Source organism: Eubalaena glacialis, chromosome 2, assembly GCF_028564815.1.
Source record: "Eubalaena glacialis isolate mEubGla1 chromosome 2, mEubGla1.1.hap2.+ XY, whole genome shotgun sequence".
Classification (NCBI taxonomy): Eukaryota; Metazoa; Chordata; class Mammalia; order Artiodactyla; family Balaenidae; genus Eubalaena; species Eubalaena glacialis.
The window spans coordinates 181,896,422-181,913,370 of NC_083717.1; the positions used below are offsets into that span (position 1 = coordinate 181,896,422).

Sequence of the window (16,949 nt, forward strand, 5' to 3'; positions counted from 1 at the left end):
CTAGCAGATAATGAAGAGCAGCATAAGTAAGTAGCTTATTTTATCTATTTTAATAAGCCCCTAAATCCTCTAACCTGGCTTAAGCTTAAGCTTGGTCCTTAACACTAACTGCTCACATCATCACAGACATCTGGTAATAAAGAGTCAACACAACAAATAGCTCCCGTCACTGACGCGCTGGACTCGCTCCCACCTTCCTCCTCTTCCCCGTGGCCCCTCAGAAGGGGCAGCCACACACCCGGTGCCTTTGGGTCCCCGAAGGAGGAGGTGCTGTGGCCCAGAGCCCTGAAGAACACCAAGAGCCTGGCCATCCCACTGACAAACAGCGACGGGAAATGAGGTCCTCACACAGGGGAGGAGGAGGCCGGAGTTACCTTTGCAATCTCGTACTGTAACCAGGAGAAGCAGAGCTGAGACCTCTCCTTGCCTGAAAACAAAGGCATCACGAGGTGGAAGATGCTGCGGATGAACTCCTCGCCCTCTCGACTGTGACCCCTGGTCCAGTGCCGGCAACTCAGTTGGTCTGTGCGTCCGACACAGCTGACGCCGGAAAATGAAAGGTTGAGAAAAGTCAAGGGCTTTTCATCATAAAGTCCATTGTCAAAGATGCTGTTCTCATCCATGGCCAGATAGAGGCAGGAGGCCGGAGGGCTGAAGCCGGAAGGCACACCCAAGAACTGCAGAAAGGCTGCAATCAGCCGAAACTGAAGATCCGGGCTGGAAAGTCGGATCAGAGACTGTCCAATATCATCAAACAACACCTGCAACGAAGACAAAATCAAGTGACCGAATGCAACAAACAAAAAAGCCTTCACAATTTTTTCCACAATTCTTTTTATAGGGATATACTTACGAGTCAACATTATTCAAATTAAATTTTAAACAGACAGGAGCTAGGTTGTCTGCAAGACACAAAAAAGCTAGAGGCGTCCCAAGGCAAGCTGAGGGCGGGAGGGTGAGTGCCGGGGCCCTGCAGCGCCGGCAGCGTCTCACACTTCCTGGGGATCCTCCACAGGAGGGGACACCAAAGCGGAAACTTTCAAAGTCTCCTAACGGATTCACAGGAAATCTAAAATCACATTCACTTCTTTTTTTTTTTACATTCACTTCTGAGAACACACAAAACTGCTTTTGTAGTTACTTTGATAAGTTACAATTGTGAAAAATTTTTATTTTAAGATAGAAGAACTTTACTACTTTGTGGTTTCTTTGTACAAAATTGCTTCAGGAAATGAAAAATATGCTCAAAAATACACAAACAGCAGCACAGTAAAAAGGAAACTGCAGGAGCAACGGACCATGCTGAAAGCAATTATAAGAGGCTAATACTAACTGTAACTGTTTGTAGCTGACTTCACGTAATAACTTTAAAATGTAAGGCCACGCGGGCTACCCTGTGTCTCAGGTCCTGCTTATCTGACTGGTCTCTGTGGCCCTCAGCAAAGAGGAAATCAAAACACGAGCACAATAAAAGTGGACTGCCTGGGACTCAGCTCATCAAAACCATCAACTAATCAGAAAGCTTTTTCTCCTCCAGGCTGTGACTAGAGAAAAAAATCTAAGAAATTGCTCGCGGCAGTAGTTTGCTCCAGAAATGAGCTTCCGGGAAACCGCCAAAATGCTGAGCCTTGAGAACTAACTTCTGAAGGGTGACCATGAACTCTGTAAAGCCATCAAACACCAAAGACAGAGCCCACCCACTCCGCCTGAAAACCTCAGCTCAGCGGGGCGGGGACCTCGCGTGCAGGCTCGCCTCACCAGGGTCGCGGCGTGAGCTGCCATTCCCCTGGAAGCTGGCCCTTCCCTCCCGCCCAGAGGGCCCCTCCTTCCCTCCTCCCAATTCTGTCTCCTCAGTCTGGCCACCCCGTTCGCCGCTCCTCGAACATCCCAGGCCCTCTGGTTCCTTCACTCGTGCTGATCCCTCTGCCTGGAGCCGAAGCTCTGGCATCAAATAAATACTCTCAGCATCCAGGACTATTAACTGAGCGCTCACCACTGGGCAAGCTTCGTCCAGGCACTGGTGACGCAGCAGTGACGGAAACAGGAAAAGTCTCCACTCTCACGGCACGTGATTTGTAGGGAGCAAGCAGGTCAAAGCTCAGGAACCTTGCTGCTGTAAAACCTCTCAGACTGTACTTGTGACCTGTCGCGTGCCAAGCAGCCCACAGTAGACCCTTGAACAGCACGGGTTTGAACTGGGCGGGTCCACTTACACACGGATTTTTTCACTAAACATGTCCCACAGGACCCCGTGACCCGTGGCTGGTTGAATCCGCAGCTGTGGAACCACGGATGCGGAGGGCTGACTGCAAAGTTATACTCGGATTTTCAATTGCTCGGGGGAGTCGGTGCCCCTAACCCCCACGTTGTTTAAGGGTCGACTGTAGTTGGTATCTTGTCAAAGTGGCTCAATTCCAGGTATCAAAATAGAATCTCTTCCTTTCGTTTAATGTAAAACTTCCAAAGCTGCTGGCCACTGGGCACACAGTAGCAGGCGCCAAGCCACGCAACAGCCGTGAGGGACGTAACCTGAGCGCCTGGCGAGCACAGGTGCCCAATAGGTGCTACTTCCTCCCCAGCGAGACGAGCTGGACACCCACCGTCCCAACACGGCCTCTACACTCCGGTCCCTCTTGTCTTCCGGAGTCACAGCCACCCACCCATCTTTAAGGATCCAAGAGTAGGGTGGGGAAAGTGGACACAGTTAAAGAATCTAGGACAGTGACTCCACGCGTTTAAACCCTGAGCCCTCAGGCTTCCGTGTGAAAAATTAACTGAATAACCTGGAAGACCATCTCCAGAGGGGCGACCACCAGAGCCGAGCCCCCTCCTCGGGGACAAGAACCGTCAGGGCGAGTGCCTCGACGCCCCCCCCATCACGAGCGGCCCGTGAACTCCCCCCGGCTTCCGCAGGCAGGAGCAGGAGCAGGCTGGAATCTCCCAGGCCAGGCAGGTGCCCAGAGAGCCCAGCAGACTCCTTCCGGGGAACCAGAACCCAGCGGGAACGGGGGGAGAGCAAAGACCGCGCAGGGGCGTGTGGCGCTCGCCTGTCTCTCTGGGTCCTCACAGTCTTCCTCCGCCTGCTTCTTGGTCTTCTCAGGGCGCCACGGCCGCCATTGTCTGTGGTCTCGGGACCGCTCAGCAGCAAGCCAGATCTGCCACCTGGGCAGAGTCTTATCTTTAATTTCCTGGTCGTCGTCTTCCGGTTCATCGTCGTCATCATCTAGGCAAAAATCAAACTTCTAGCACACCTAACCAGCAAATAAAGCCACCACCAACACTTAAATCTACCTGCTTGTGCCAGCTACAGGGGTGGGCACCTGGAAGGCCAAGGTAAGACCCAGGCCCAGCCTTCTGGGACACTCAGTGGCATTTACAGACTCTTCCATAATCACTCAGGTTCCCAGAAAAAAACGGCAGGTTAGCCGATGAAATCAGATGACTGTTAATGCTATCACAGCAATTAAAATGGGAATGACACATATTTAGAACAGCACTGCCCAGCAGAACTTTCCGTGATGCCAAAAGTGTTCCAATTCTGTGCTGAGTAATATGACAGCTACCAGCTACAAGTGACTTACTGGGCACTTGAAATGTAGCTGGTAGAATAACTGAATTTTAAATTTTATTTCGTTTTAACTAATTTTAATTAAAATAGCCACGTGTCACTAGTGGCTACTGTACTGTACAACACACTTCTAGAATGCTAAATGACATTTAATGAGAGCATTGCTTTAGATTTTCTTAAGCCATCAGAAATTTTAGCCAGTGGCCCTAAGATTATGACACATGTTCACTTTTTTAAAAAAATGAAGCAAGTCAAGATATCCTATACTTTATTTCACTTTGTTTCCTAACTCTGAACATGCAGAATAGGCAAGGAAAAAAGTCTGAGTCTTCTGTAAAGTTCAATATTTAAAAATAAACAGAGTATGTAAAATGGTGCAGCCACCCAGAAAACAGTTTGGCGGTTTCTTATAAAACTAAAATGCACTTACCATAAGACCCAGAAATTGTATTCCTGGTGCTGATTCCAGAAAAATGAAAACCTATGTTCACACAAAAACCTATACATTAATGCCCACAGCAGTTTTATTCATAATAGCCAAAAACTGGCAACAATCCAAATGTCCTACGGAGGGTGAATAGAGAAACAAACTGTGGTACATCTATGACATGGGCACCACTAAGCAATAAATATGAAGAAACTGCTGACACATGCAACAGTATGGACGGATCTCAGGGAATTCTGCTAAGTGAGAAAAAGCCAATCTTAAAAAGTTACACAGAAAACAACTGTTAGTGAGGATGTGAAGAAACCGGAACCCTCGTGCATTGGTGGTGGGGATGTAAAATGGTGCAGCTGATGTGGAAAACAGTATGATGGATCCTCAAAAAATTAAACATAGAACTACCATATGATCTGGCAATTCCACTTCTGGGTATATACCCCAAAGAACTGAAAGCAGGGACTCAAACAGGTATTTGTGTATCCACGTTCATAGCAGTATTATTCACAACTACTAAAAGGTGAAGCAATCCAAGTGTCCATCCATAGATGGAGAGAGAAATAAAATGTGGTGTATACATACAACGGAAAATTATTCAGCCTTAAAAAGCAAAGAAATATTGACACATGCTTCATACTGTATGAACCTTGAAGACATTATACTAAGTGAAATAAGCAATCACAAAACAACAAATATTGAATGATTCCACTTATATGACGTTCTTAAAGTAGTCAAATTCATAGAGACAGAAAGTAGAGTGGTGGCTGTCAGGGGCTAGGGACAGAGGAGAGGAATGGAGAGTTAATACTTAATGGGTATAGAGTTGCAGCTGGAGAAGATGAAAAAGTTGAGGAGATGGATAGAGGTGATGATGGTCGCACAAGTGTCTGAATGTAATTAATGTCACTGAACTGTACACTTAAAAATAGTTAAGATGGTAAATTTTGTGTGTGTTTTACAATAAAAAATGTTGAAAAGAGTTACATGCCATATGATCCCATTTATATAAACATAGGTGAAATAACACAGTAATATAATAATAGACATGGAGAACAGATCAGTGGTAGGAGTGGGGGGGAGCGGGGAGGTGTGGCAAGAAAGGTACAGCATAGGGGGCCTTGTGGCGATGCAGTGGTTCTGTATCTTGATTGTGGTTACGTGAAGCGGCTTATGTGGTAAAACCGTAAAGTACGAAACAAACACAGGCAAGTGCCTGTCAAACCAGTGAAATCTGAATAAACTCTGTGGATTGTACCAGCATCGATTTCCTGGCTGTGCTACTGTCTGCAGCACTACCACTGGGGGAGCTGGGTGAAGGGTGCACAAAACCTCCCTGTGTATTCTTTTTCCCAACTTCTTGTCAGTCTGTAAGTATTTCAAAATAAATAACAAACAAGCAAAAATCTCAAAAAATCGAAATGCATGATACGCATACCAGCATTTTAAACCCAATATTCTACCCAATGCTCTTCTGAATTCCTCAAAGAAGAAAACAAATTTAACTATTTATCACCTTCTTCTAAAGGTCTACCTTTGAAGTAATCCTTTAATCACGCTGAGAAACTTACTGTAAGAGAAATTACCGCTGTGAGTTACACATCAGATTTAGATACCAGAATTTATTACATCAGTAATTCAAAAAGTTACATGGCTGTGGACAGATGTATATATGTAACAATCACAGCCTAAGAGGAAGTGAGGGTAAGCAAGAAGAAATAAGTTGTAATGTATGAAGAAGTACTTCAGCATCAATGAGAAACACCAGCCACTCTCTAAAGGCCAACCCTGTCGTGATGAACCAAAAACTTAAAAATAAAACAAAACCAAAAATAGTTATCCACTAGTTTTCTGAAAACAAGAATCTTTCAACCTTTCTCCTGACGCTGCTGGGGTTTTGCATACTCCCATTATATTCATTAGAAAGAAATTCATTGAATTCAGTAGAAGATTCTCTATAATGGAAACTTTGCAGGAATATTAGCACCAACACATGTCCCTAACTTGATACTAAAAATCAAGGTTTCAACACTGAGGTTACCTTTCTGAGAAAATTAACTTTACATCTGATTATGAGTGACGATTAGACATTTGGACATTTATCAGAGAAGTAATGTTAACTTGGTCTCTGGACACTGCTATGAGAACTCTATCCTCATAGAATTGCAGAATATGGTAAACTTAGAACATACATACCATGCACTCTAAGAGTCTTGCTCATTCACAAAACATAGAAACAAACAAAAACAAGCTAAAAACACAGAACCATGCTGAGTCGGTCACTCAGAGAAAGAAGATTTATTACCCGAAGACCTATTTTCGTAATTCTTCATGTGGTCTTGCAGACTCAGTGGCTAAAAGTGCAACACCTACTTCCATTTTTCCCTGCAGGTTATTGTTTTCATATATGAAACCACTGAGGTCAGCCTGAGGAACACTTCCAGTTCTTTTAGGAAAGGACACTCAAGGGAAGTCAAAACAGCTGAGCCTTTGACAGCCCAGGTGAGGCATGACCATCACCAGACAGCGCTGCCCAGAGCAGAGTCACCCCAAATACCTGACGGTCCCCCCACACAACCTGCCTTAGTGGAGGAGGGGATGCCACCTGGCCTGGAGCTTTGTGCTGCCACACAGACCTTAGCTAATCCAAAGCTTCCATGCCGCAGATGAAGAAACCAAGGCCCAGAAAGGTCACACCTGTGAGAAGAGGCTGGCCGAGTCTGGGCTCTCTCCCCCTCACACTTTCAACAAAACCAGAAAGTGAAGCAATTCCTGAATAGCTGAGAGCTGCACTGTCCAATTCAGTAGCCACAGTGTGAGGTTATCAAGCACCTGAAAGTGGCTGGTCTGAACTGAGATGTGCTATAAGTATAAAATATACACGAGATGTCAAAGTCTTTGTATGGAAAAAAAAGAAGGCAAAATATCTCATTAATTTGTTTAAATTGATTACATGTTGAAATGTTAATGTTCTGATATACCAGGTTAAACAAAATACATTATCAAAATTAATTTCACCTCTTTCTTTTCACTTTTTTTTTTTAGAAATTTTATTCCTGCTTTCTATTTATTTATTTATTTTTGGCTGTGTTGGGTCTTCGTTTCTGTGCCAGGGCTTTCTCTAGTTGCGGGAAGTGGGGGCCACTCTTCATCGCGGTGTGCGGGCCCCTCATTATCGCGGCCTCTCTTGTTGCGGAGCACAGGCTCCAGATGCGCAGGCTCAGTAGTTGTGGCTCACGGGCCTAGTTGCTCCGCGGCATGTGGGATCTTCCCAGACCAGGGCTCAAACCCGTGTCCCCTGCATTGGCAAGCAGATTCTCAACCACTGCGCCCAGGGAAGCCCCTCTTTTCACTTTTTTAACGTGACTACCAGAAAATGTGAAGTTACATTATGTGACTTGAATTATATTTCTGTTGGTCAATGCTGTCTTGAAAAGTACAAATCTGGAAAATACTATGGAGTCACTTAGAATGACTACTGTATAAATGCTAGTTAATAATTATTTTATAGTATTCCTAAAAAGGCAAGTATTTTTCAAATAATCTGTTGGTCTGTACATTGCCAAGAAAACAAAAAGACAGTCTTAAACACACACAAAAATGGGAGGAGGGAGAGCAGGGGATTAGTAACAAAATTACTAATCAGAAGCAACCTACAAAAGGAAAAATGAAAATTACTTCCTCTGGAAAGAAATTCAACCCTCAGAGTGTATGGACTAAAGGAGGGGATGGCAGTCAACCGCTTTAAAATCTCTAAGGGGAAGAAACAGTCTTTTCTCCCAGGTCAGTTACTTCATGTGTATTCGACATTTTGATGTTTGTACAGTGTTCTTAAGCTACTGATAAATAGCTTACACCTACAAACAAATAACCCATGAAGACGTGAAAACAAATTCTAGAAGGAAAAGGCAGAGCATCTCAAATGAGAGGCACCTTACCTGGGCTGACGACCACCCAGCCGCCCCGCTCCTGCTGGTGCATCCACGCTCTCCAGCCTCGGGCGCCCTTCTCTCCAGCCCTGGGCTCTCCACTGTCCCAAAAGGGCTCAAAGAATTCTACCTGTTCAGGTTTAAAATAGAGAGGTTAGCCTACCTTGTACAAAACTGCTAAGTCACTGGGCAAAATCAGTGCTGACTGGCATAAGAGGGGCTTATGATTCTTGAAATCTTGCCTGTCATCAGTCGGGAGTAGATATACGATACACAAAAAAGAAAAAATAATTAGTGTGACAGGCAGCCACCAAGAGAGGCCCCCGTGACCCTCCCCTGCCTTGAGGTATTCACACCCTTGAGTGTGGGCTGGGCCCAGCGGCTTCTCCTAACAAACAGAATATGGCACAAGGTGATGGGATGACACCTCTGAGGTTAGGTTACAGAAAGACCGGCCAAACCCACCAAGAGGGACCTGCAGCTGGGTGGGAGGGGGACGATTTGCCGGTTCTGACCCTGGTAGGCCAGTCTGACCAGGGACAGTGGCACTGCCAGTTCCCTGAATGCCACTGGGCCCCCTAACTGATACCTGAAGTCATGTTGCTTTCAAGACCTTTTGAGGGGAAGGAGATTCAAAGTCTTTTTTTTTTAATAGAATTACAGTTGATTTACAATATTATATTACCAAAGTTTCAACAGGACAGACTGTGAGCTCTTGAGGTCAGGACCACATCTCAATTACAGTAAATTCCCAGCACCTGGCACTGTGCCCAACACACAGGAGGGACTCAATAAATGTTTGCTGGGAGACAGCTGAACATGGCTGGCACCCAGTGAACAAACAGGCCTGCAGGGTAAAGCCTGGCCCCTCCCTCAGTCATCTGGCCACCAGGCCTGCAGCGTGTGGGGGCAGTTTGGCGGCAGCAATTCCCTATGGAACAAACGTGAACACTTCCATGAACAGGAAACTGAACATGTCATCACCTGGCAATCAGGACTTTAAAAGTGAGCCAGTAGGGACTTCCCTGGTGGTGCAGTGGTTAAGACTCCGCACTCCCAATGCAGGGGCCTGGGTTCGATCCCTGGTCAGGGAACTAGATCTCACATGCCGCAACTAAGAGATTGCATGCCGCAACTAAGAAGCCCGTGAGCTGCAGCTAAAGGAGCTGGCAAGCCGCAACTAAGGAGACCCGGTGCAACCAAATAAATAAATAAATATTAAAAAAAAAAAAAAAAGTGAGCCAGCAACCTGTTCAATGAAAGCTTTTGCAAGAAACCCCTTGAAGAAGAACGAGCAGGCTTCAAAGGGCAGGAGCGGCAGGATGACCCAGCCTGAGCCCCCGCCTGCATCCAGGAGAGCCACAGGAGGGCCAGGCCCTGTGCTCCGAGCGCAGGCAGCCACCTCGGCCAGGGGAACCGGGGGGACTACACTCCCTCTTTACAGGATTCGCTCTTATAAAAGGGATGGCAGAAGCGCAGTCAAGAAAAGAAGGTTTGTTTTTTTTTAAGTGTGATGAATGGTTATAACCAATTCATTTATTCCACAGAAACACAGACTGGTAACCCCAGACTCTGCCTGTTTTCTGTTGTACTACTCTGTTTGTGGTAACAATGTCTCTCAGTTACAAAGGTATGGAATGTCATTAAATAAAAGCTTCAAAGTTGTCATACACATGCTTTGAAATTACAGACCTCTTATTCACTGGGTGCCCACCACCTTCAGCTCTGTGCCAACAAGCACTGGTCCCTACCGTGTGCTGGGAACACGTATTAAGTTGAGGTGTGGTCATGCCCTCAAGAGTATTTAAAGCCTCAAGTGCGTGGGCCAGTCCTGGGTGATGCTTCTGTCCTGGGCAGCGCCCCCCAAGCCCATCAGCAACTGCTCCCACCCCAGAGGGTGTCAGCAAAGGGGTGGGGGTGAGGGCCATTCTGATCCTGACCCCCAGCACACACCCCAGGCTCCGCAGAGAGGCTAAGAACCACTTCTGCGGCACAGCAGGTTCTTCAAACAGCAAAACGTGTCTTAAAATAACTGTTATCTAGCTTATTATACTAATAATCAGTTATACCAATACTAACCAATATTCTTTAACCCAATTTTGTCTAGGAAAAAAAGGTTAAAATAAGGATGATAAAAAGTCTTTACAGGCAGTTCATGAAAGCTCCACAAGATGGAGACCGTAGCCTGTCACGAAAGACCTTTGAAAGTTCACCATAAATTCAGATGTCCAATCCATCTCCCATCAGACCCTCTTTGCTGAGTAGAAAACTGAGTTTTCTTGAGTGGAAAAAGGGAAAAGAAGGTTTTCTTATTTGGATAGTTCTATGGTAAGTTTTTTTTATTGCTTCACACCACAAATATTGGCAATGTTCACTCATCTTCTAAATGACTATCCCCCCTAGCCCTACCCGCCCCCAGTTAGGATCGGTGTTGACAAAGCACCAACATGTAATTTCACGTGCAACTCCAGCAAAGATTTTAGGTGGTGGAAAGGTTAACCAGGGGAGAGACACGAGACCCAGATTAGAATGCACAGAGGCAGGAGAGAGGACCACAGTTTAAAAGGCATGACAACTGCTTGCCTGGAGGGCGGGGGCAACTAGCATTTAAACACGGGCAGTAAGTAAGGGGAAAAAAAGGAACGTAAGTGAGTCTTTATATTTGGGGAGGTGGAGGGATTGTCTTTCCTCTCTCCATGTTTCACTACTTTCATTATGGAATTTTCCTTGGATTGCCAGAATATTTCTGAGGAACAATCCTCAACAGGACTGATGTAAAGGAGGATATAAATATTTTAAAAATACGACCACCACCTCCCATTATCCACACACCCCCACGAAAGAGGGAGAGGGGGAGGGAGAGAGATGGACACGGGGTGGGGGGACTCAAGCAGGACTTGCACCTGTCCTTTGGTAGGCAGGTCTTTCACACTGTCGGGTTTGAAGAAGGTGAAGTCAACCATTGCCTGGAACAGAGAGACGGCCTTCTCGGAGTGACCAGCCTGCCGCAGAAAGTGGCACTGCTGAAGAAAGAGGGCTGCAGGCAGGGAGAGCAAAGGGGAAGAACCCTGGTTAACACCCAAAAAGGGAGAGAACAGAACTCCTACAAACATGCAGTTCAACACCCAGAACATCTTTTCCCTGAAATTAGTGACTGTTAATATTTTCAAAGCTGTGAGACATACATGTCCTGATTTTAAAGGACTCAAATAGTACTGCAATCAAAGTACATTCTCATTTTTATGTGAAGCTATCACAGAGTACGAATAGTAACAATAAAATAAGGCAAGAGGATGGTCTGAATATTGGTTATCAAATACTCAAAGCTCATTAATATGAGAAAAATTCTAGGAAAAGGATGGCGTCGTAGATTTTTTATCAGAAAGCAAAGATCTGTACTCAACTGATCACTAGATGGCATTATTCACCAGCAATTTTCATTGTGTACTCAGTCCGCTGTAAACAAATCAGGGTTCCATGTTTGAAAATTTCAGTTCATTTTAACTGTGGTACAATTCCATCTACTAAATACTATTAAGCTATTTGAGCTCATCACAAAGGATATCAAACACGAGACTCTTTAAGTCAGTGGAGTAAATGCTTATTATTTCTAGAGCAATATATTTCTATCTTTAGAAATTAGTAGCACTATTCGATAGCAGGGATTTGATCAAATAAACGCCTGCTACATGCCAGACACTGAGCTAGACTCACCATATATTATCTCAGCTGACATGCGCAACAATCAGGTAAAGCAGGTATTGTACTATTGCTGCTGAGGGAGAAACTAGAGCTCAAACAGGTTAAGGAACCTATCCAAGGTCACACCAGAACCCATGAAGGGCAAACTCAGGATTCAAGTCAAGAGTGATACTCTCCAGCTCCTGCATAACATACAGCCTCCCGTGTCTCATTACTGGACAAAATTTATATTCTAGTCTCCTTCAGGACCCGCCAAAAATGGTAACAGTATAATAATACCAAAAACCTGTATCTATCAGTGGTTTCCAGCCAGTCAGGGCATCCCGCAAACAGTAGTGCCTCAGACCCTATAATGGCTCAGATGAGCAGTGCAGGCATCTCAATAGATAAGGTCACCAACAGCCAAAGCAGTTAAGAGACTTGACTACATTTACCTGATTAATAAGTAGAAAAGTTGGAACTTCTAGTCTGGTGATATTTTCTGAACCCTACTGGCTCTAATGCCCCACCACCAAGATGTTGGAGGGGGAGAACCTGTTATCAAAAGGAGTCACAATACCTTTTTTAAAAATCAGTTTTATCGATTTAGACATTCCTAAAATAAACCAAAAATAAATCTTCATTTTCAACGTAGCCAAAAGGAAGTACAGCTCCTCCCGCGTAAGAGCATCTGGTCATCATCTCCTTACCAAACATGTCCTCCTCGGTGCCAGGCAGCTCAGGGTGGGACAAGATGCTGCCGTCCTTAACAGCAGACAAAGTACTCAAGCATTTTCCATAAAGACTCTGAATTTTTGATATGGAAAAGGTGCTAAACTGGCTCTGGCAAAATAAAAGGTATTTCTGCCAAAGGGCTGTATTGTTGGGATGTAAAAATATCAGTTTCTGCCACTCTTTGACCAGAGTGGAGGGCTCCCAGAACTCGGTGCAGAGCTGCAGCTTGGCGAGTTTCAGATCCACGCTGCTCGGGTTGCTTTCCACGGCCCGTTCCAGAATGGCCAGCTTCTTCTCCAGAACCAGCCTCAGGGACCGCTTCCGCTTTTCCTGCTCTCCTTCCTCAATGGCATACAGGCCCGGACTTCTCATGACCTCGTCCTCAACAACAAAAACACCAATTTACAAATGCAAATGGAAGTGGGGGACCCTCAGGATTTCAAGGCTGCTTGCAGAGTGACTTATAAGCCCCAAAGGGTTTCTCACCTCTCAAAATGAATTGTTATTCAGACATGTTTGATCTTGTGTTTAGTTCACCTAATTTACCTATCCACTCTGTCATTTTAAACTTAGATTTATGTATCAATAACTAGCATGCAATGTCTTGAAAACCTTTTCTGAAGAGACAGTTTTACCAATAACACAGCCAAATGTAGGACAAATATGATAATTATATAAGTGGTTCAAAAAGATAAGTGGGACGAAGACAAATACATGTGTTCCAGAAGGGGAGCACATAGCTCTAACTACGTCATTCCACGGGCAGCCCCTCTTTGCAATTCTGTGCACTTCACATGTTCTGTTTGTATTTCAGGAACGCCTTCCCCCGCCTGGTTAGCATCTACTGTTCTTTCACGATTCTGTTCAAGTTTCACCATCCCTTGGAAGCCATTTCTTACTCCCTAGTGGCAAGTCACCCCCTCATTCCATCCCCAAATTAGATGTTATAGCATTTATTACCCCAGATTGCATTTATCCTTCCTCACTGGGTTTTGAGTAAACTCAAGGCAAGGGCTGAATTCTAGTTATCTTTAGAGGCCCGGCACCAGGGTTCCTCCTAGGAGCTCAAAAATCACTGCAGAGTAAATCAGTGCCCCAAATTAAGACCGTCATTCTAAGGTAAGAGAACTGGGACAGCGATACTTACCTGAAAAGCAACAAATGCCATCCACAGCTGAACATCCCGAGGATTCTCCCATACCCTCCTGTTAAACTCCTCCACCTTGGCCTTGAGAAGCACGCTCTCTCTGTTGGGCTGTGAATCTGGCTGCTTGGATTCTTGCTCTGAAGGACCCCGGCCTTGTAACCACTGCGTGGTGGCTTCATCATAAATCCCCAGAGGGTTCAACCAGGTTGTAACAGGGGAAACCACATCCTCTGCACCCTTCACTGGGATAAATGAGATCGACTCCGATGAGGGAGGCTCAGTTTTACTGCTAATGGCAACTCCGTCAATGTTCATTAATCCCACACTCTTCTTTGTAAAGTAGCGCTCGACATGCTTGTGTGACCGCTTCTTCTCTGTGGAAGTCCCCTCCCAAGATACACACTGCTTCTTAGGGTTAATGCCAAGGCAGGAGTCTCCTTTCCTCTTGTATCTTATATTTGAAAAAGAAAACAAGTTACTGAGAGAACATGTGCCCTGGATCCAAATGACTGAAGGCCCAGCAGACACACTCTTGTTCTGCAAGTTAACTGCATATATTCAAATTCACCTTCCCTTCAAATTGCTTCTATTTAGAGAAGTACGAGGATTAGCTGTTAACTTTTTCTGCCTGTTTGACTTATTCCTCTAACATGACTCTTTGTTTACGTCTCATGAATTTAAGATCATGCCTGTCTTCCAGTTCTTAGTAACTTATATTCTCCTGCAGCTTTGTACAGCACTGTCCCATACATTATGTCATTTGAACATCACAGTCATGTGTGACAGGCAAGGCGGAAATCATCTCCTCTTTTACACCATTCCTACATGAGGACGCTGAGACCTCAGGTGACGCTAGGTCATCTGTGTCTCCTAGACCAGTCCCTTTTTCTCAGTACTGCCCTGTGTCCCTACTTAAGATAACAGAGAGGTCTAAGATTCTTTTTTTAATCCTGAAACAAAGTATGTCAAATAAAATTACATTTGGCTATTTTCTACTCTACAGGAAAAGAGGCTGGGTTCTGAAATGCTTTTATGGATCATGTAGGCGTCCCCAGAGTTAAACACAAGACTACTGAATATGTGCACAAAAGCTAAGGAAAACTGTGCACACTTTTCTGTATGTATGTTATACAAACAACCCAATTAAAAAATGGGCAAAAGATCTGAACAGAAATGTCACAAAAGATATGAATGACCAATAAGCACATAAAAAAGTGGTCAACATCATTAGTCATCAAGGAAAAGCAATTAAAACCACAGTGAGATACAGCACAGGCCCACCAGACAGCTAAAATTGAAAGGACTGACAATACCAAATGCTGGCAAATGATCCGTGGAGTAACCGGGACTCTCATGTGCTGTTGGTGGGAATGTAAACTGGTACAATCACTTTGGGAAAAGGTCTGGCAGTTTCTTAAAAGAACTAAACACAGACCTTACCCTATGACCTAGCAATTCTATTCCTAGGTATTTACCCAAGAAAAAGGAAACCACATGTCTACACAAAGAGCTGTGCACAAATGTTCTCAGCAGCTTTATTCATAACAGCCAAATACTGGAAAAAGTCCAGGTGTCCATCAATAGAAGAATGGATAAACAAATGGTGGTATGGCCATTGATGTAATACTCCCACCAGGAAAGAGGAACAAACTACCGATAAATGCCACAGCATGGATGAAACTCAAAAACATTATGCCGAGTGAAAGGAGCCAGACACAATGGAGCACATACTGTATGATTCCATTTATATGAAATTCTAGAATAGACCATACTAATTGATGGTGGAAAAAAATTAGAATGGTAATCTTCTCTAGGGAGGTGGGGTGTGGACTGAGTGGAAAGGAGCCTGGGGAAACTTCTTGGGGTCATAGTAATGTCCTCTATTTTCACAGATGTCTGGGTTACACAGGTATATGCATTTGTCAAAACTCAGAAGATAAAGATGTGGATTATTACACTGTAAGTAAATTTTAAATCAAAAGAAAAAAATAAGCAAATCTTGAACTCTAGCTAATGATATGCACATCGAAGTATTTAGGGGGCAATGTACTGATTTCTGCAATTTACTTTGAAACGCATCCAAAAATTAAGATGGGTGGGTAGATAGCCGAATGGACACGTATGTGACAAGGCAAGCACAGAAACGTTAATGGTAGAATGTAGGGCATGGTTATATGAGTGTTCACTGTAAAATTCTTTCCACTTTGGCTGTATTTTTTAATTTTTTCACAATAAAATGCTGTGGAGAGAAAAAAGCAAGAGAGAAGTGCTGCCATCTTCTGTCAACGCCCAGAGAGCTTCTCTCCCACCTCATCCTGGTCCAGCTCCATCACCTCCTTTCCTTCCTCACTGTCAACAGAGACCTGAGAAGCTCTCTGCTTGCCTGTGCCTCCCTCACTGCTCCAGCGTGGTGAATTCCACTTTGGGGGAATAGTTTCTCTCACACACACAAGTTTTCTCTCAAACCCTTTCTCTTTATCCTCTCTCCCAGTTCCTCCTGGATTACCTCTGGATAATCTCTCTCCTTTCCATTTATGAGTCAAACAACTTTAGCAAAGGGTTGATGAGATAAAATAGGCTAAAATAGCTCTATATAAGCCTTTCATCCCCTAAGAAACAAATTTTAAGTTAAAAACTAGTTTTGTTTTCCTTAATTACTATTTTCTTTTATTTTCACTAAGAATGAACAATATTTTAGATATTCAATCTCTTAAAAAATGTTTTCTGACTTTAAAACTGCATTTTGTAAAACTGATTTTAATAGCTTCCTTTTGTAACAAATTTGATGAAAATGATAAAGGAGAAAAAAGTGCTACTGGCCTACATTATTAAGTATCAGCTTTCAGATAATGTGCATATGCATATATTCATATATATACACACACACACACATCCTTTTTTAAAATAGCTGATATATAGCTTCAGGCTTTCCTCCCTACTTTTAAGCATTTCCCCATACCATTAGTTTTAGAAAATACAATTTTTATTGGCTTCAAACTGGTTCATTGGAAGAGTGTGTCATAATTTATTTAACCATTTCCCTACTGTTGGATATTTAGGTTCTATATAATTTATCACTTATCACAGAACCTTAATAATTGGACAGGACCTAGGATTAATGCAATAGTTCCCCAAATAAAGGCACTTTTACTATAAAATCCTTACCAAATAATCAGCTAGTCTTCACTTGAATAATTCCAGAGGTAGGGACCCCCACTTTGTTTGGAGGTTCAGTGAATGATATCACATGTATCTAATTTAAATAAATTCAGATATAGGCACTAAGTCACCTCCCCAAAAAAAAGAGAGAGAGAGAAAGAAAGAAAGAGTGAAAGAAATGAAAAGAAAAGAAAGAGGGAAAGGGTTTGGGAAGAGAATATGTTTAAATCAAACACCCAGTTCTGTCCTGAATCCACTCAGTGGGTCTGAGCCCCAGAGTAAGCTGGGCTG

The 16,949-nt window shown here is 43.9% G+C and overlaps 1 protein-coding gene across 2 annotated transcripts in view; it reads right to left on the reverse strand.

Annotated features, from left to right (window-relative positions):
- NRDE2 (NRDE-2, necessary for RNA interference, domain containing) overlaps positions 1 to 16,949 on the reverse strand; it is a 47,606-nt gene that overhangs the window by 9,533 nt on the left and 21,124 nt on the right. For both annotated transcript variants that reach the window (XR_009699446.1, XM_061181162.1), the window contains exons 5-10: positions 13,500 to 13,950; positions 12,328 to 12,733; positions 10,840 to 10,973; positions 7,946 to 8,066; positions 3,048 to 3,223; positions 375 to 761 (exon numbers count right to left, since the gene is read on the reverse strand). Coding sequence is in view for 1 of the 2 variants with exons in the window: in XM_061181162.1 (XP_061037145.1) it covers positions 375 to 761; positions 3,048 to 3,223; positions 7,946 to 8,066; positions 10,840 to 10,973; positions 12,328 to 12,733; positions 13,500 to 13,950 (1,675 nt within the window). In the remaining variant the exon portion in view is untranslated. The remainder of the gene's footprint in view (positions 1 to 374; positions 762 to 3,047; positions 3,224 to 7,945; positions 8,067 to 10,839; positions 10,974 to 12,327; positions 12,734 to 13,499; positions 13,951 to 16,949) is intronic.